The 22,500-nt window shown below is 43.6% G+C and overlaps 1 protein-coding gene across 1 annotated transcript in view; it reads right to left on the bottom strand.

Moving 5' to 3' along the window:
• Positions 1–22,500, bottom strand: part of LOC118381542 (CUB and sushi domain-containing protein 2-like) — a 1,147,246-nt gene that overhangs the window by 629,301 nt on the left and 495,445 nt on the right. The window contains 2 exon segments of the mRNA XM_052473074.1: positions 2,273–2,350; positions 10,654–10,766. Of these exon segments, the coding sequence (XP_052329034.1) occupies positions 2,273–2,350; positions 10,654–10,766 (191 nt within the window).

Consider the following 22,500-nt stretch of genomic DNA (forward strand, 5'->3'; position numbering starts at 1 on the left):
GTATCCCTCCCTCTGTTTCCAGACTCCTTTACCCTGTATCCCTCCCTCTGTTTCTACACTCCTTTACCCTGTATCCCTCCCTCTGTTTCTACACTCCTTTACCCTGTATCCCTCCCTCTGTTTCTACACTCCTTTACCCTGTATCCCTCCCTCTGTTTCTACACTCCTTTATCCTGTATCCCTCCCTCTGTTTCTACACTCCTTTACCCTGTATCCCTCCCTCTGTTTCTACACTCCTTTACCCTGTATCCCTCCCTCTGTTTCTACACTCCTTTATCCTGTATCCCTCCCTCTGTTTCTACACTCCTTTACCCTGTATCCCTCCCTCTGTTTCCAGACTCCTTTATCCTGTATCCCTCCCTCTGTTTCTACACTCCTTTACCCTGTATCCCTCCCTCTGTTTCTACACTCCTTTACCCTGTATCCCTCCCTCTGTTTCTACACTCCTTTACCCTGTATCCCTCCCTCTGTTTCTACACTCCTTTACCCTGTATCCCTCCCTCTGTTTCTACACTCCTTTATCCTGTATCCCTCCCTCTGTTTCTACACTCCTTTACCCTGTATCCCTCCCTCTGTTTCTACACTCCTTTACCCTGTATCCCTCCCTCTGTTTCTACACTCCTTTACCCTGTATCCCTCCCTCTGTTTCTACACTCCTTTACCCTATATCCCTCCCTCTGTTTCTACACTCCTTTACCCTGTATCCCCTCCCTCTGTTTCCTGACTCCTTTACCCTGTATCCCTCCCTCCTGTATCCCTCCCTCTGTTTCTACACTCCTTTACCCTGTATCCCTCCCTCTGTTTCCTGACTCCTTTACCCTGTATCCCTCCCTCTGTTTCTACACTCCTTTACCCTGTATCCCTCCCTCTGTTTCCTGATCCCTCCCTCTGTTTCTCCTTTACCCTGTATCCCTCCCTCTGTTTCTACACTCCTTTACCCTGTATCCCTCCCTCTGTTTCCTGACTCCTTTACTTTACCCTGTATCCCTCCTCTGTTTCTACACCCTTTACCTGTTTCTACTCCTTTACCCTGTATCCCTCCCTCTGTTTCTACACTCCTTTATCCTGTATCCCTCCCTCTGTTTCTACACTCCTTTACCCTGTATCCCTCCCTCTGTTTCTACACTCCTTTACCCTGTATCCCTCCCTCTGTTTCTACACTCCTTTACCCTGTATCCCTCCCTCTGTTTCTACACTCCTTTACCCTGTATCCCTCCCTCTGTTTCTACACCCTTTACCCTGTATCCCTCCCTCTGTTTCTACACTCCTTTACCCTGTATCCCTCCCTCTGTTTCTACACTCCTTTACCCTGTATCCCTCCCTCTGTTTCTACACTCCTTTACCCTGTATCCCTCCCTCTGTTTCTACACTCCTTTACCCTGTATCCCTCCCTCTGTTTCTACACCCCTTTACCCTGTATCCCTCCCTCTGTTTCCAGACTCCTTTACCCTGTATCCCTCCCTCTGTTTCTACACTCCTTTACCCTGTATCCCTCCCTCTGTTTCTACACTCCTTTACCCTGTATCCCTCCTCTGTTTCTACACTCCTCTGTTTCTACACTCCTTTACCCCTGTATCCCTCCCTCTGTTTCTACACTCCTTTACCCTGTATCCCTCCCTCTGTTTCTACACTCCTTTACCCTGTATCCCTCCCTCTGTTTCTACACTCCTTTACCCTGTATCCCTCCCTCTGTTTCTACCTCCCCTTTACCCTGTATCCCTCCCTCTGTTTCTACACTCCTTTTTACCCTGTATCCCTCCCTCTGTTTCTACACTCCTTTACCCTGTATCCCTCCCTCTGTTTCTACACTCCTTTACCCTGTATCCCTCCCTCTGTTTCTACACTCCCTCTGTTTCTACACCCTTTTACTCCCCTGTATCCCTCCCTCTGTTTCTACACTCCTTTACCCTGTATCCCTCCCTCTGTTTCTACACTCCTTTACCCTGTATCCCTCCCTCTGTTTCTACACTCCTTTACCCTGTATCCCTACCATGGAGAAGAGAGGAACCTGTGACTTTGCAGAACAAGTTGAACGTACTCCAACAAGTGTATAACAACTAGGAGCACTACTTACACACTGATATCTACTTACACACTGATATCTACTTACACACTGATATCTACTTACACACTGATATCTACTTACACACTGATATCTACTTACACACTGATATCTACTTACACACTGATATCTACTTACACACTGATATCTACTTACACACTGATATCTACTTACACACTGATATCTACTTACACACTGATATCTACTTACACACTGATATCTTGTGATGATTGTCTTTACTGGGCATCATCTTGACTCCTCTGGACTTCAGCTCTGTCATCTTCTTCACTGTAGAGACCAGAGGATAATGTACAGTCAGTACTGTAGAGACGAGAGGGTAATGTATTGTCGGGTTCCCTATTTAATCAGTACTATAGAGACCAGAGGATAATGTACAGTCAGTACTGTAGAGACGAGAGGGTAATGTACAGTCAGGTTCCCTGTTCAATCAGGACTGTAGAGACCAGAGGATAATGTACAGTCATGGTCCCTGTTTAATCAGGACTGTAGAGACCTGAGGATAATGTACAGTCAGTACTGTAGAGACCAGAGGGTAATGTACAGTCAGGTTCCCTGTTCAATCAGGACTGTAGAGACCAGAGGATAATGTACAGTCATGGTCCCTGTTTAATCAGGACTGTAGAGACCTGAGGATAATGTACAGTCAGTACTGTAGAGACCTGAGGATAATGTACAGTCAGTAATGTAGAGACCTGAGGATAATGTACAGACAGTACTGTGGAGACCAGGGGATAATGTAGTGTCGGGTTCCCTGTTTAATCAGTACTGTAGAGACCAGAGGGTAATGTACAGTCAGTACTGTGGAGGCCAGAGGATAATGTACAGTCAGGACTGTAGAGACCAGAGGATAATGTAGTGTCAGGTTCCCTGTTTAATCAGTACTATAGAGACCAGAGGGTAATGTACAGTCAGTACTGTAGAGACCAGAGGATAATGTACAGTCAGGACTGTAGAGACCAGAGGAAAATGTAGTGTCAGGCTCCCTGTTTAATCAGTACTATAGAGACCAGAGGATAATGTACAGTCATTACTGTAGAGACCAGAGGATAATGTACAGTCAGTACTGTAGAGACCAGAGGATAATGTACAGTCAGTACTGTGGAGACCAGAGGATAATGTAGTGTCGGGTTCCCTGTTTAATCAGGACTGTAGAGACCTGAGGATAATGTACAGTCAGTACTGTAGAGACCAGAGGATAATGTACTGTCGGGTTCCCTGTTTAATCAGGACTGTAGAGACCAGAGTCTGGGGAGTAAGATCCTACCAGGAACACAATATTAATGTGGAGTAAGATCCTACCAGGAACACAATAGGAAGGGGAGTAAGATCCAACCAGGAACACAATAGGAAGGGGAGTAAGATCCTATTAGGAACAGGAACACAATAGGAAGGGGAGTAAGATCCTATTAGGAACAGGAACACAATAGGAAGGGGAGTAAGATCCTATTAGGAACAGGAACACAATAGGAAGGGGAGTAAGATCCGACCAGGAACACAATAGGAAGGGGAGTAAGATCCTATTAGGAACAGGAACACAATAGGAAGGGGAGTAAGATCCTATTAGGAACAGGAACACAATAGGAAGGGGAGTAAGATCCGACCAGGAACACAATAGGAAGGGGAGTAAGATCCTATTAGGAACAGGAACACAATAGGAAGGGGAGTACGATCCTATTAGGAACACAATAGGAAGGGGAGTACGATCCTATTAGGACCAGGAACACAATAGGAAGGGGAGTACGATCCTATTAGGACCAGGAACACAATAGGAAGGGGAGTAAGATCCGACCAGGAACACAATAGGAAGGGGAGTAAGATCCGACTAGGAACACAATAGGAAGGGGAGTAAGATCCTATTAGGAACAGGAACACAATAGGAAGGGGAGTAAGATCCTATTAGGAACAGGAACACAATAGGAAGGGGAGTAAGATCCTATTAGGAACAGGAACACAATAGGAAGGGGAGTAAGATCCGACCAGGAACACAATAGGAAGGGGAGTAAGATCCTATTAGGAACAGGAACACAATAGGAAGGGGAGTAAGATCCGACCAGGAACACAATAGGAAGGGGAGTAAGATCCTATTAGGAACAGGAACACAATAGGAAGGGGAGTAAGATCCTATTAGGAACAGGAACACAATAGGAAGGGGAGTAAGATCTGATTAGGAACACAATAGGAAGGGGAGTAAGATCCTATTAGGAACACAATAGGAAGGGAGTAAGATCCGATTAGGAACAGGAACACAATAGAAAGGGGAGTAAGATCTGATTAGGAACACAATAGGAAGGGGAGTAAGATCCGACCAGGAACACAATAGGAAGGGGAGTAAGATCCTATTAGGAACAGGAACACAATAGGAAGGGGAGTAAGATCCGATTAGGAACAGGAACACAATAGGAAGGGGAGTAAGATCCTATTAGGAACAGGAACACAATAGGAAGGGGAGTAAGATCCGACCAGGAACACAATAGGAAGGGGAGTAAGATCCTATTAGGAACAGGAAAACAATAGGAAGGGGAGTAAGATCCGACCAGGAACACAATAGGAAGGGGAGTAAGATCCTATTAGGAACAGGAACACAATAGGAAGGGGAGTAAGATCCTATTAGGAACAGGAACACAATAGGAAGGGGAGTAAGATCTGATTAGGAACACAATAGGAAGGGGAGTAAGATCCTATTAGGAACACAATAGGAAGGGGAGTAAGATCCGATTAGGAACAGGAACACAATAGGAAGGGGAGTAAGATCTGATTAGGAACAGGAACACAATAGGAAGGGGAGTAAGTCTGATTAGGAACAGGAACACAATAGGAAGGGGAGTAAGATCCTATTAGGAACACAATAGGATGGGGTGTAAGATCTGATTAGGAACACAATAGGAAGGGGAGTAAGATCCTATTAGGAACACAATAGGAAGGGGAGTAAGATCCTACCAGGAACACAATAGGAAGGGGAGTAAGATCCTATTAGGAACAGGAACACAATAGGAAGGGGAGTAAGATCCTATTAGGAACAGGAACACAATAGGAAGGGAGTAAGATCTGATTAGGAACACAATAGGAAGGGGAGTAAGATCCTATTAGGAACAGGAACACAATAGGAAGGGGAGTAAGATCCTATTAGGAACAGGAACACAATAGGAAGGGGAGTAAGATCTGATTTAGGAAGGGGTAAACAGGAACACAATAGGAAGGGAGTAAGTCTGATTAGGAACAGGAACACAATAGGAAGGGGAGTAAGATCCTGATTAGGAACACAATAGGAAGGGGAGTAAGATCCTATTAGGAACACAATAGGAAGGGGAGTAAGATCCTAGGAACAGGAACACAATAGGAAGGGGAGTAAGATCCTATTAGGAACAGGAACACAATAGGAAGGGGAGTAAGATCCGACCAGGAACACAATAGGAAGGGGAGTAAGATCCTATTAGGAACAGGAACACAATAGGAAGGGGAGTAAGATCCTATTAGGAACAGGAACACAATAGGAAGGGGAGTAAGATCTGATTAGGAACACAATAGGAAGGGGAGTAAGATCCTATTAGGAACACAATAGGAAGGGGAGTAAGATCCGATTAGGAACAGGAACACAATAGGAAGGGGAGTAAGATCTGATTAGGAACACAATAGGAAGGGGAGTAAGATCCTATTAGGAACACAATAGGAAGGGGAGTAAGATCCTATTAGGAACACAATAGGAAGGGGAGTAAGATCCTATTAGGAACACAATAGGAAGGGGAGTAAGATCCTATTAGGAACACAATAGGAAGGGGAGTACGATCCTATTAGGAACAGGAACACAATAGGAAGGGGAGTAAGATCCTATTAGGAACAGGAACACAATAGGAAGGGGAGTAAGATCCGACCAGGAACACAATAGGAAGGGGAGTAAGATCCTATTAGGAACAGGAACACAATAGGAAGGGGAGTAAGATCCTATTAGGAACAGGAACACAATAGGAAGGGGAGTAAGATCTGATTAGGAACACAATAGGAAGGGGAGTAAGATCCTATTAGGAACACAATAGGAAGGGGAGTAAGATCCGATTAGGAACAGGAACACAATAGGAAGGGGAGTAAGATCTGATTAGGAACACAATAGGAAGGGGAGTAAGATCCTATTAGGAACACAATAGGAAGGGGTGTAAGATCTGATTAGGAACACAATAGGAAGGGAAGTAAGATCCTATTAGGAACACAATAGGAAGGGGAGTAAGATCCGATTAGGAACACAATAGGAAGGGGAGTAAGATCCGATTAGGAACAGGAACACAATAGGAAGGGGAGTAAGATCCTATTAGGAACAGGAACACAATAGGAAGGGGAGTAAGATCCGACCAGGAACACAATAGGAAGGGGAGTAAGATCCGATTAGGAACAGGAACACAATAGGAAGGGGAGTAAGCTCTTATTAGGAACAGGAACACAATAGGAAGGGGAGTAAGATCCTATTAGGAACAGGAACACAATAGGAAGGGGAGTAAGATCCGACCAGGAACACAATAGGAAGGGGAGTAAGATCCGATTAGGAACAGGAACACAATAGGAAGGGGAGTAAGTCTGATTAGGAACAGGAACACAATAGGAAGAGGAGTAAGATCCTATTAGGAACACAATAGGAAGGGGAGTAAGATCCGATTAGGAACAGGAACACAATAGGAAGGGGAGTAAGATCTGATTAGGAACAGGAACACAATAGGAAGGGGAGTAAGATCCGATTAGGAACACAATAGGAAGGGGAGTAAGATCCGATTAGGAACAGGAACACAATAGGAAGGGGAGTAAGCTCTTATTAGGAACAGGAACACAATTGGAAGGGGAGTAAGATCCTATTAGGAACAGGAACACAATAGGAAGGGGAGTAAGATCCGACCAGGAACACAATAGGAAGGGGAGTAAGATCCGATTAGGAACAGGAACACAATAGGAAGGGGAGTAAGTCTGATTAGGAACAGGAACACAATAGGAAGGGGAGTAAGATCCTATTAGGAACACAATAGGAAGGGGAGTAAGATCCGATTAGGAACAGGAACACAATAGGAAGGGGAGTAAGATCTGATTAGGAACAGGAACACAATAGGAAGGGGAGTAAGATCCGATTAGGAACACAATAGGAAGGGGAGTAAGATCCTATTAGGAACAGGAACACAATAGGAAGGGGAGTAAGATCCGATTAGGAACAGGAACACAATAGGAAGGGGAGTAAGCTCTTATTAGGAACAGGAACACAATAGGAAGGGGAGTAAGATCCTATTAGGAACAGGAACACAATAGGAAGGGGAGTAAGATCCGACCAGGAACACAATAGGAAGGGGAGTAAGATCCGATTAGGAACAGGAACACAATAGGAAGGGGAGTAAGTCTGATTAGGAACAGGAACACAATAGGAAGGGGAGTAAGATCCTATTAGGAACACAATAGGAAGGGGAGTAAGATCCGATTAGGAACAGGAACACAATAGGAAGGGGAGTAAGATCTGATTAGGAACAGGAACACAATAGGAAGGGGAGTAAGATCCGATTAGGAACACAATAGGAAGGGGAGTAAGATCCTATTAGGAACAGGAACACAATAGGAAGGGGAGTAAGATCCGATTAGGAACAGGAACACAATAGGAAGGGGAGTAAGATCTGATTAGGAACAGGAACACAATAGGAAGGGGAGTACGTCTGATTAGGAACAGGAACACAATAGGAAGGGGAGTGTGATGTTTTATTTCTTTCATACCACTATAAACCACATGTTATCTGAGTTGTCTGTGACTTTATAGAGTAAGTCCCCAACCTCCAATTTACTCCCGACATCTCTTGATTTCCTGCACGGATTCTGTAGGCAGTGTCTGTTTTCCACACTGAACTGATATTTCATAGAAAACATTTGAATGTGATGTGAATGAGTAAACGATATCTACTTCCAGACTGTGTATGGGTTGTCCATTAGGGGTAAATAGAGAGTGGGCGCAATGAACTGTTGATATCCCAATTAGATCCAAAGAGATTACGTTAGTATTGAACATTTAATAAGGACCCCCCCCTCCCCCCCCTCCCTCTAGCTGCTGACCGATACTCTTCCCGGGGTACAATGACATTAAAAACATGTGTTCAGTCTTCATTAAATACATTTCAATTCAGAATTGTAGGGTTATTTAGATGCAAATTATACTTGATTACTTCATCTGTCAACAACCGCTCAAACGGTTCTACTTTTCAATAAATAAAAGTCTGAATCTCGTGTCGAAAAATCTCTCTCTTGTCTGGAGGAACAACAACAACAACAACAACAACTAACAACAACAACAACAGCTAACAACAACAACAACAACAACAATATCAATAACAACAACAACAACAACAATAGCAACAATAACAACTAACAATAACAACAACAACAATAGCAACAACAACAACAACAACAACAACAACAACAACAACAACAACTAACAACAACAACAACAATATCAATATCAATAACAATAACAACAACAACAACACCAATAGCAACAATAACAACAACAACAACTAACAACAACAACTACAACAACAACAACAACACCAACTACTAACAACAACAACTAACAACAACAACTAACAACAACTACTAACAACAATAACAACAACAACAACAACAACAACAACCAACAACAACAACAACTAACAACAACAATATCAATAACAATAACAACAACAACAATAACTACTAACAACAACAACAACAACAACAACAACTACAACAACAACTAACAACAACAATATCAATAACAATAACAATAACAACAACAACAACAATAACTACTAACAACAACAACTAACAACAACAATAACAATAACAACAACAATAACTACTAACAACAACAACTAACAACAACAACAACAACTACACCAACAACTAACAACAACAACAACAATATCAATAACAATAACAACAACAACAACAACAACAACAATAACTACTAACAACAACAACAACAACAACAACTACTACAACAACAACTAACAACAACAACAACAATAACAATAACAACAACAACAACAACAATAACTACTAACAACAACAACTAACAACAACAACAACAACAATAACAACAACAATAACTACTAACAACAACAACCAACAACAACAATAACAACAACAGGCCTTAAACCATAACCATAACAACAACAACAATAACAACAATAACAATATAATAACAATAACAACAACAATAACAATAACAACAATAACAACAACAACAACAACAATAACAACTAACAACAACGATAACAACAACAACAACTAACAACAACAACAATAACAACAACAACAACTAACAACAATAACAACAACAACAACTAACAACAACAACAACAACAACAAGAACAACAACAATAACAACAATAACAACAATAACAACAATAACAACAACAACTAACAGCAACAACTAACAACAACAACAACAACAACAACTAACAACAACAACAACAATAACAACAACAACAACTAACAACAACAACAATATCAATAACAACAACAACAATAAATAGTCTTTTTTCCTGTGTAACCATTGGCAACCGGCTAGCCAGTTAGCCAACGGGGTGCGCTAATAGCGTTTCCATCGGTTTCCACTCGCTCTGAGACTTGGAAGAAGTTGATCCCAGTGGGGGGTGAAGGGAGGAGGCCATTGGTTAATCTAATTAAAGTCTCAGTCCTCCTCTGCCTCCTCTCTCCAATTTCAATAATGGATTATATATTTATTATATATTTATCTAACACATGACCAGTAATCCTATATTCCTCTCGTCAGAATAACAGGGAACATGTCATATCCACAAGTGTTAAACATATCGAAATAAATCCCCCCTCTATCCCTCCCTCTCTCTCTCTCTTTGTTTCTGACTCTCTCTCTCTCTCTCTCTCTCTCTCTCTTGTTTCCCTCTCCTCTCTCTCTCTCTCTCTCTCTCTGTCTCTCTCTCTCTCTCTCTCTCTCTCTCTCTTTGTTTCCTCCCTCTCTCTTTCTCTCCTCTCTCTCTCTTCCCTCTCTCTCTTTGTTTCCCTCTCTCTCTCTCTCTCTCTCTCTCTCTCCCTCTCTCTCTCTCTCTCTCTCTCTCTTCTCTCTCTCTCTCTCTCTCTGTCTCTCTCCCTCTCGCTCCCTCTCTGTCTGTCTCTCTGTCTGTCTTTCTCTCCCTCTCTGTCTCTCTCTCTCTTTGTCTTTGTTTCCCTCCCTCTCTGTCTCTCTCTCTCTTTGTTTCCCTCCCTCTCTGTCTCTCTCTCTCTTTGTTTCCCTCCCTCTCTCTGTCTCTCTCTCTCTTTGTTTCTCTCCCTCTCTCTCTCTCTTTGTTTCTTCCTCTCTCTCTTTCTCCCTCTCCCTCTCTCTTTCTCTCTCTCTCTCTTTTCTCTCCATCTCTCTCTGTCTCTATCTGAGATTAGATGAGATTGGGGTTTGTATTTTTCACTTGGACAGTCTAATGCCTGTTCATCTGTTTTCAACCCTGAACTACGACCCTCAGACTGATGAGATTTGAGGGCGGGAGGGGGGATGTATGTGTGTGTATGATGTGTGTGTATGATGTGTGTGTGTGTGCGTGTCATACCTTGGTACTGGGCACTGAATCCCCTCAGCTTGTGGTTTCCATCTGAGGTAAAGTGTAGTCTTAGCCAGTTCTTACTGCTGAGTACGGGAGATGGTAGGTTAGGACCAGTGAACCTGCGGAGAGGAGAGGAGAGGAGAGGAGAGGAGAGGAGAGGACTGTTTAACCTCTGGCAACCCTTAACGCATACCTTTCAACTGAATCATTCACAGCAGGGTTCAACTGAATCATTCACAGCAGGGTTCAACTGAATCATTCACAGTCGGGTTCAACTGAATCATTCACAGCAGGGTATAACTGAATCATTCACAGCAGGAACTAACTGAATCATTCACAGCAGGAACTAACTGAATCATTCACAGTCGGGTTCAACTGAATCACTCACAGCAGGGTTTAACTGAATCATTCACAGCAGGAACTAACTGAATCATTCACAGCAGGAACTAACTGAATCATTCACAGTCGGGTTCAACTGAATCATTCACAGCAGGGTTTAATTGAATCATTCACAGCAGGAACTAACTGAATCATTCACAGTCGGGTTCAACTGAATCATTCACAGCAGGGTTTAACTGAATCATTCACAGCAGGAACTAACTGAATCATTCACAGCAGGGTTTAACTGAATCATTCACAGAAGGGTTTAACTGAATCATTCACAGCAGGGTTTAACTGAATCATTCACAGTCGGGTTCAACTGAATCATTCACAGCAGGAACTAACTGAATCATTCACAGCAGGAACTAACTGAATCATTCACAGCAGGAACTAACTGAATCATTCACAGCAGGAACTAACTGAATCATTCACAGCAGGGTTTAACTGAATCATTCACATCAGGGTTTAACTGAGTCATTCACAGCAGGAACTAACTGAATCATTCACTGCATGGTTTAACTGAATCATTCACAGCAGGGTTTAACTGAATCATTCACAGCAGGGTTTAACTGAATCATTCACAGCAGGGTTCAACTGAATCATTCACAGCAGGGTTCAACTGAATCATTCACAGCAGGGTTCAACTGAATCATTCACAGCAGGAACTAACTGAATCATTCACAGCAGGATTCAACTGAATCATTCACAGCATGGTTTAACTGAATCATTCAAAGTAGGGTTCAACTGAATCATTCACAGCAGGGTTCAACTGAATCATTCACAGCAGGGTTCAACTGCAGGGTTTAACTGAATCATTCACAACAGGGACTAACTGAATCATTCACAGCAGGGTTTAACTGAATCATTCACAACAGGGACTAACTGAATCATTCACAGCAGGGTTTAACTGAATCATTCACAGCAGGAACTAACTGAATCATTCACAGCAGGGTTCAACTGAATAATTCACATGAGGGTTCAACTGAATCATTCACAGAAGGGTTCAACTGAATCATTCACATGAGGGTTCAACTGAATCATTCACAGCAGGGTTCAACTGAATCATTCACAGCAGGTATATACGATATAGGATCTGATTAAGTACTCTACTGTAGAGACGACATTATATAGGATCTGATTAAGTACTCTACTGTAGAGACTACAGTATACAGGATATGATTAAGTACTCTACTGTAGAGACTACAGTATATAGGATCTGATTAAGTACTCTACTGTAGAGACTACAGTATATAGGATCTGATTAAGTACTCTACCGTAGAGACTACAGTATATAGGATATGATTAAGTACTCTACTGTAGAGACTACAGTATATAGGATCTGATTAAGTACTCTACTGTAGAGACTACAGTATATAGGATCTGATTAAGTACTCTACCGTAGAGACTACAGTATATAGGATCTGATTAAGTACTCTACCGTAGAGACTACAGTATATAGGATATGATTAAGTACTCTACTGTAGAAACTACAGTATATAGGATCTGATTAAGTACTCGACTGTAGAGACTACAGTATATAGGATCTGATTAAGTACTCTACTGCAAAATAATTCAATGACATTCACAGTGAATAAACACTCTCTTTACAGGACACAGAAACACACAAACAAACGCACACACACACACACACACACACACACACACACACACACACACACACACACACACACACACACACACACACACACACACACACACACACACACACGCACACGCACACACACGCACACGCACACACACACACACATCCTGTAAATTAGATTTCTCTGACTGGCGTAGCAACCCATCAACCTCCTCCTCCAAAAATATTGCATTATGGGAATCCACCACCCACCCAGTCATTAAAAAAAGGTAAGGAAGAACAGAAGTGGAAATCAAATAAATATTAAAACCAAGTATTTAGTTTTAATACCAGGCCTACTTTACATGCAGCACCAGTTTCCACGCCGTGGGCTAAAGCTGTGTAAGGTTTTTCATAACTACAAAAAGTGTGAGTCTGACTGAGATATCTAACTGGTACAGATTGCCCTTCAGAGCTTGGTGTGTATGTATATATATGTATGTGTGTGTGTGTGTGTGTGTGTGTGTGTGAGTGTGTGTGTGTGTGTGTGTGTGTGTGTGTGTGTGTGTGTGTGTGTGTGTGTGTGTGTGTGTGTAAGTATAACCCTGTAAAGGTTTATGCAGACATTCCAAAGCCCAGGGTTTGAATTAGCTGGTATTTTTAGGAAGACAAAAGCCTCTACTTTTAAATTGAGCCTGGCTTACTGTTGCAAGAAGCCGAAAACAAAACAGACGTTTCTGAGTGAAAGAGAGAGAGACAGACAGACAGACAGACAGACAGACAGACAGACAGACAGACAGACAGACAGACAGACAGACATAAAGAGAGACAGAGATGAGTAACGATAACTTGGTAATTTACACAGAGTACCAGTCACTGTGTTCAGGGTGAGGGAATGGGTCCCTCACCCTGAACACAGTGACCCATTCCCTCACCCTGAACACAGTGACCCATTCCCTCACCCTGAACACAGTGACCCATTCCCTCACCCTGAACACAGTGACCCATTCCCTCACCCTAAACACAGTGACCCATTCCCTCACCCTGAACACAGTGACCCATTCCCTCACCCTGAACACAGTGACCCATTCCCTCACCCTGAACACAGTGACCCATTCCCTCAGCCTGAACACAGTGACCCATTCCCTCACCCTGAACACAGTGACCCATTCCCTCACCCTGAACACAGTGACCCATTCCCTCACCCTGAACACAGTGACCCATTCCCTCACCCTGAACACAGTGACCCATTCCCTCACCCTGAACACAGTGACCCATTCCCTCAGCCTGAACACAGTGACCCATTCCCTCACCCTGAACACAGTGACCCATTCCGTCACCCTGAACACAGTGACCCATTCCCTCACCCTGAACACAGTGACCCATTCCCTCACCCTGAACACAGTGACCCATTCCCTCACCCTGAACACAGTGACCCATTCCCTCACCCTGAACACAGTGACCCATTCCCTCACCCTGAACACAGTGACCCATTCCCTCACCCTGAACACAGTGACCCATTCCCTCACCCTGAACACAGTGACCCATTCCTCACCCTGAACACAGTGACCCATTCTGTCACCCTGAACACAGTGACCCATTCCCTCACCCTGAACACAGTGACCCATTCCCTCACCCTGAACACAGTAACCCATTCCCTCACCCTGAACACAGTGACCCATTCCCTCACCCTGAACACAGTGACCCATTCCCTCAGCCTGAACACAGTGACCCATTCCCTCACCCTGAACACAGTGACCCATTCCCTCACCCTGAACACAGTGACCCATTCTGTCACCCTGAACACAGTGACCCATTCTGTCACCCTGAACACAGTGACCCATTCCCTCACCCTGAACACAGTAACCCATTCCCTCACCCTGAACACAGTGACCCATTCCCTCACCCTGAACACAGTGACCCATTCCCTCAGCCTGAACACAGTGACCCATTCCCTCACCCTGAACACAGTGACCCATTCCCTCACCCTGAACACCCTGATGGAATGTCAAAGTTGCCTACTTGTTTGACATTATTATTATTATTATTATTATTATTATTATTATTATTATTATTATATTATCTTAGCTCTTTTTATAAAGATGATGTTGTGGAAACACTATGTGATTTTTTAAAAAGTAATAATAATTTCACTTCCCCCTAGATTATATAAGTTATCGAATGGATATTATCTGGTTTCTCTTGACTTGAAACATCACTCAACTATTGACCTTTGTCACATGCATGAATACACTCAACACTAAGCAAAGCTGACAACCTGATTGACAGACCCAGTCATTGACCAGACATGATTACAAAGAGACAGATATACGCTGTAACTCATAGTTCAAAGTTCAAGCTCTCAGTGATCTACTTTACCTCATCAGGCATTCCCTACCCAACTGCTGGGCTTAAACCTATGGCTCACATCTAGCCGTAGAACATATGGCTCACATTCAGTCGTAGAACATATGGCTCACATCCAGCCGTAGGACATATGGCTCACATCCAGTCATATGACATATGGCTCACATCCAGCCGTAGAACATATGGCTCACATCTAGCCGTAGAACATATGGCTCACATCCAGCCGTAGAACATATGGCTCACATCCAGCCGTAGAACATATGGCTCACATCTAGCCGTAGAACATATGGCTCACATTCAGTCGTAGAACATATGGCTCACATCCAGCCGTAGGACATATGGCTCACATCCAGTCATATGACATATGGCTCACATCCAGCCGTAGAACATATGGATCACATCTAGCCGTAGAACATATGGCTCACATCCGGCCGTAGAACATATGGCTCACATCCAGCCGTAGAACATATGGCTCACATCCAGCCGTAGAACATATGGCTCACATCCAGCAGTAGAACATAGGGCTCACATCCAGCCGTCGAACATATGGCTCACATCCAGCAGTAGAATATATGGCTCACATCCAGCCGTCGAACCTATGGCTCACATCCAGCAGTAGAACATATGGCTCACATCCAGCCGTCGAACCTATGGCTCACATCCAGCAGTAGAACATATGGCTCACATCCAGCCGTAGGACATATGGCTCACATCCAGCCGTAGGACATATGGCTCACATCCAGTTGTAGAACATATGTCTCACATCCAGTCGTAGGACATATGGCTCACATCCAGCCGTATGACATATGGCTCACATCCAGCAGTAGAACATATGGCTCACATCCAGCCGTAGGACATATGGCTCACATCCAGCCGTAGGACATATGGCTCACATCCAGCCGTAGGACATATGGCTCACATCCAGCCGTAGGACATATGGCTCACATTCAGTCGTAGAACATATGGCTCACATTCAGTCGTAGAACATATGGCTCACATCCAGTCATAGAACATATGGCTCACATCCAGTCATAGAACATATGGCTCACATCTAGCAGTAGAACATATGGCTCACATCCAGTCATAGAACATATGGCTCACATCCAGTCGTAGAACATATGGCTCACATCCAGTCGTAGAACATATGGCTCACATCTAGCAGTAGAACATATGGCTCACATCCAGTCATAGAACATATGGCTCACATCCAGTCGTAGAACATATGGCTCACATTCAGTCGTAGAACATATGGCTCACATCCAGCCGTAGAACCTATGGCTCACATTCAGTCGTAGAACATATGGCTCACATCCAGCCGTAGAACATATGGCTCACATCCAGTCGTAGAACATATGGCTCACATCCAGCCGTAGAACATATGGCTCACATCCAGCCGTAGAACATATGGCTCACATCCAGCAGTAGAACCTATGGCTCACATTCAGTCGTAGAACATATGGCTCACATCCAGCCGTATAACATATGGCTCACATCCAGCCGTAGAACATATGGCTCACATCCAGCAGTAGAACATATGGCTCACACCCAGCCGTAGAACATATGGCTCACATCCAGTCGTAGAACATATGGCTCACACCCAGCCGTAGAACATATGGCTCACATCCAGTCGTAGAACATATGGCTCACATCCAGCCGTAGAACATATGGCTCACATCCAGCAGTAGAACATATGGCTCACATCCAGCAGTAGAACATATGGCTCACATCCAGCCGTAGAACATATGACTCACTTCCAGCAGTAGAACATATGGCTCACATCTAGCCGTAGGACATATGGCTCACATCTAGCCGTAGAACATATGGCTCACATCCAGCCGTAGAACATATGGCTCATACCCAGCCGTAGAACATATGGCTCACATCCAGTCGTAGAACATATGGCTCACATCCAGCCGTAGAACATATGGCTCACATCCAGTCGTAGAACATATGGCTCACATCCAGCCGTAGGACATATGGCTCACATCCAGCCGTAGAACATATGGCTCACATCCAGTCGTAGAACATATGGCTCACATCCAGTCGTAGAACAATGTATGGTGAGAAAGCGTAGATTAATTCTCAACAACAAATCAATCAACATCCTACTGTACGTCTCTTCCTTTTTCTGAAATTACTTTTCTTCCTTTTTCACATGATTTATTTATTCATCTGATTGGAGGAATGGAGAGATGGAGGGATGAAGGGATGAATGGATGGAGGAGAGAGGGGATGGGGGAGACAGGGGATGGAGGGATGGAGGAGAGAGGGGATGGAGGAGAGGGATGGAGGGATGGAGGATGAGAGGGATGGAGGGATGGAGGAGAGAGGGGATGGAGGAGACAGGGGATGGAGGGATGGAGGAGAGAGAGGGTGGAGGGATGGAGGAGAGGATGGATGAAGGGATGGAGGGATGGATGGATGGATGGATGAAGGGATGGAGGGATGAAGGGGTGGAGGGATGGAAGGCTGGCTGGATGAAGGGATGGGTGGATGGATGAAGGGATGGAGGGATGATGGATGGAGGGATGAAGGGATGGATGGATGGAGAGGAGGGATGGAGGGATGGAGGGATGAAGGGATGGATGGATGGAGGAGAGGAGGGATGGAGGGATGAAGGGATGGAGGGATGGAGGGAGGAGGGATGGAGGGATGAAGGGATGGATGGATGGGAGGAGGGATGGAGGGATGGAGGGATGAAGGGATGGATGGATGGAGGAGAGGAGGGATGGAGGGATGAAGGGATGGAGGGATGGAAGGATGAAGGGATGGATGGAGGAGAGGAGGGATGGAGGGATGGAGGGATGGAGGGATGGAAGGATGAAGGGATGGATGGAGGAGAGGAGGGATGGAGGGATGGAGGGATGGAAGGATGGCTGGATGAAGGGATGGGTGGTTGGATGAAGGGATGGAGGGATGATGGATGGAGGGATGAAGGGATGGATGGATGGAGGAGAGGAGGGATGGAGGGATGGAGGGATGAAGGGATGGATGGATGGATGGATGAGTGGAGGGATGGATGGATGAAGGGATGGATGGATGAAGGGATGGATGGATGAAGGGATGGATGGATGAAGGGATGGATGGATGAAGGGATGAAGGGATGGATGAAGGGATGGATGGATGGGATTGGTGTGGAAATGTGAGACCTTGTCATAGACATTAGATGTGATTTACGATGGTTGAAAAACAGTACAGATAATGTGTATGTGTTTGAAGGAGTGTTAGACTGTTAACTCCTTGGTGACAGGGGGCAGTATTTTCACATCCGGATGCAATGCATGCTCAAATTCAACTGCCTGCTACTCAACCCCAGAATATATATTATCAGTAGATTTGGATAGAAAACACTCTGAAGACTCTAAAACTGTTTGAATCATGTCTATGAGTATAACAGAACTTATAACAGCTTCTATCACCATCAGACTGTTGAACAGCTTCTATCACCATCAGACTGTTGAAAAGCTTCTATCACCATCAGACTGTTGAACAGCTTCTATCACCATCAGACTGTTGAACAGCTTCTATTACCATCAGACTGTTGAACAGCTTCTATCTCCATCAGACTGTTGAACAGCTTCTATTACCATCAAACTGTTGAACTGCTTCTATTACCATCAGACTGTTGAACAGCTTCTATCACCATCAGACTGTTGAACAGCTTCTATCACCATCAGACTGTTGAACAGCTTCTATCACCATCAGACTGTTGAACAGCTTCTATTACCATCAGACTGTTGAACAGCTTCTATTACCATCAGACTGTTGAACAGCTTCTATTACCATCAGACTGTTAAACAGCTTCTATCACCATCAGACTGTTGAACAGCTTCTATCACCATCAGACTGTTGAACAGCTTCTATCACCATCAGACTGTTGAACAGCTTCTATCACCATCAGACTGTTGAACAGCTTCTATTACCATCAGACTGTTGAACAGCTTCTATCACCATCAGACTGTTGAACAGCTTCTATTACCATCAGACTGTTGAACAGCTTCTATCACCATCAGACTGTTAAACAGCTTCTATTACCATCAGACTGTTGAACAGCTTCTATCACCATCAGACTGTTGAACAGCTTCTATTACCATCAGACTGTTAAACAGCTTCTATTACCATCAGACTGTTGAACAGCTTCTATCACCATCAGACTGTTGAACAGCTTCTATCACCATCAGACTGTTGAACAGCTTCTATCACCATCAGACTGTTGAACAGCTTCTATCACCATCAGACTGTTGAACAGCTTCTATTACCATCAGACTGTTGAACAGCTTCTATTACCATCAGACTGTTGAACAGCTTCTATCACCATCAGACTGTTGAACAGCTTCTATTACCATCAGACTGTTGAACAGCTTCTATTACCATCAGACTGTTGAACAGCTTCTATTACCATCAGACTGTTAAACAGCTTCTATCACCATCAGACTGTTGAACAGCTTCTATCACCATCAGACTGTTGAACAGCTTCTATTACCATCAGACTGTTGAACAGCTTCTATCACCATCAGACTGTTGAACAGCTTCTATCACCATCAGACTGTTGAACAGCTTCCAACACCATCAGACTGTTGAACAGCTTCTATCACCATCAGACTGTTGTACAGCTTCTATCACCATCAGACTGTTGAACAGCTTCTATTACCATCAGACTGTTGAACAGCTTCTATCAGACTGTTGAACAGCTTCTATTACCACCAGACTGTTGAACAGCTTCTATCACCATCAGACTGTTGAACAGCTTCTATTACCATCAGACTGTTGAACAGCTTCTATCACCATCAGACTGTTGAACAGCTTCTATTACCATCAGACTGTTGAACAGCTTCTATTACCATCAGACTGTTGAACAGCTTCTATCACCATCAGACTGTTGAACAGCTTCTATTACCATCAGACTGTTGAACAGCTTCTATCACCATCAGACTGTTGAACAGCTTCTATTACCATCAGACTGTTGAACAGCTTCTATTACCATCAGACTGTTAAACAGCTTCTACCACCATCAGACTGTTGAACAGCTTCTATCACCATCAGACTGTTAAACAGCTTCTATCACCATCAGACTGTTGAACAGCTTCTATTACCATCAGACTGTTGAACAGCTTCTATTACCATCAGACTGTTAAACAGCTTCTACCACCATCAGACTGTTGAACAGCTTCTACCACCATCAGACTGTTGAACAGCTTCTATCACCATCAGACTGTTAAACAGCTTCTATTACCATCAGACTGTTGAACAGCTTCTATCAGACTGTTGAACAGCTTCTATCACCAGACCATCAGACTTTTAAACAGCTTCTATCACCATCAGACTGTTGAACAGCTTCTATCAGACTGTTGAACAGCTTCTATTACCAGACCATCAGACTTTTAAACAGCTTCTATCACCATCAGACTGTTAAACAGCTTCTATTACCATCAGACTGTTGAACAGCTTCTATCACCATCAGACTGTTGAACAGCTTCTATTACCATCAGACTGTTGAACAGCTTCTATCAGACTGTTGAACAGCTTCTATCACCATCAGACTGTTGAACAGCTTCTATTACCATCAGACTGTTGAACAGCTTCTATTACCATCAGACTGTTGAACAGCTTCTATCACCATCAGACTGTTAAACAGCTTCTATCACCATCAGACTGTTGAACAGCTTCTATCACCATCAGACTGTTGAACAGCTTCTATTACCATCAGACTGTTGAACAGCTTCTATTACCATCAGACTGTTGAACAGCTTCTATTACCATCAGACTGTTAAACAGCTTCTACCACCATCAGACTGTTGAACAGCTTCTATCACCATCAGACTGTTGAACAGCTTCTATCACCATCAGACTGTTAAACAGCTTCTATCACCATCAGACTGTTGAACAGCTTCTATCACCATCAGACTGTTGAACAGCTTCTATCACCATCAGACTGTTGAACAGCTTCTATCACCATCAGACTGTTGAACAGCTTCTATCACCATCAGACTGTTGAACAGCTTCTATCACCATCAGACTGTTAAACAGCTTCTATCACCATCAGACTGTTGAACAGCTTCTATCACCATCAGACTGTTGAACAGCTTCTATCACCATCAGACTGTTGAACAGCTTCTATCACCATCAGACTGTTAAACAGCTTCTATCACCATCAGACTGTTGAACAGCTTCTATTACCATCAGACTGTTGAACAGCTTCTATTACCATCAGACTGTTAAACAGCTTCTATTACCATCAGACTGTTGAACAGCTTCTATTACCATCAGACTGTTGAACAGCTTCTATCACCATCAGACTGTTGAACAGCTTCTATTACCATCAGACTGTTGAACAGCTTCTATCACCATCAGACTGTTGAACAGCTTCTATTACCATCAGACTGTTGAACAGCTTCTATCACCATCAGACTGTTGAACAGCTTCTATTACCATCAGACTGTTGAACAGCTTCTATTACCATCAGACTGTTAAACAGCTTCTATCACCATCAGACTGTTGAACAGCTTCTATCACCATCAGACTGTTGAACAGCTTCTATTACCATCAGACTGTTGAACAGCTTCTATTACCATCAGACTGTTGAACAGCTTCTATCACCATCAGACTGTTGAACAGCTTCTATTACCATCAGACTGTTGAACAGCTTCTATTACCATCAGACTGTTAAACAGCTTCTATCACCATCAGACTGTTGAACAGCTTCTATCACCATCAGACTGTTGAACAGCTTCTATCAGACTGTTGAACAGCTTCTATCACCATCAGACTGTTGAACAGCTTCTATTACCATCAGACTGTTGAACAGCTTCTATCACCATCAGACTGTTGAACAGCTTCTATCACCATCAGACTGTTGAACAGCCATCACTATCCATTTATCAGGTCATGCACACTCACTCACACAACACACACACACACACACACACACACACACACACACACACACACACACACACACACACACACACACACACACACACACACACACACACACACACACACACACACACACACACACACACACACCCCGCTGTCCCATGCTGTAGAGACATCGAACCACGAGTCATGTCCCGTTTCCCAGTGGTGTATTCATATACCGTATCCCTGACATAGCTCATCCTAATATTCTACAGCTTTACATTTGATTTAAGTTACACTGTTTATACACACCACATACGTCTGTCTATACTGCATTATTGACATAGCTGTTTGTACTAAATCTATTATCGGGTGTAAATTCCCCCGGCGTAGAGACATCTAGTTAGCATGTAATTACTGCTACAGCGCTCTACGGGTTGTTAAATCAGATTTGTCACACCGTTCTTGAGTTCTTGTCTATATTTTATTTGACATTTACCATTGTTTGAAATGCTACTCCATTTGTAGTAGCTGGTATCCTCCTCAGCATTATATACTGCAATGCCACGACAACCTGCTAACCTGTATGCCATCAACCAACTTTGACTTGAGACAAACGTGTGTTTGAGCCAGACGGAGTGTTTGAGCCAGACGGAGTGTTTGAG

Source organism: Oncorhynchus keta, chromosome 20, assembly GCF_023373465.1.
Source record: "Oncorhynchus keta strain PuntledgeMale-10-30-2019 chromosome 20, Oket_V2, whole genome shotgun sequence".
Lineage (NCBI taxonomy): Eukaryota > Metazoa > Chordata > Actinopteri > Salmoniformes > Salmonidae > Oncorhynchus > Oncorhynchus keta.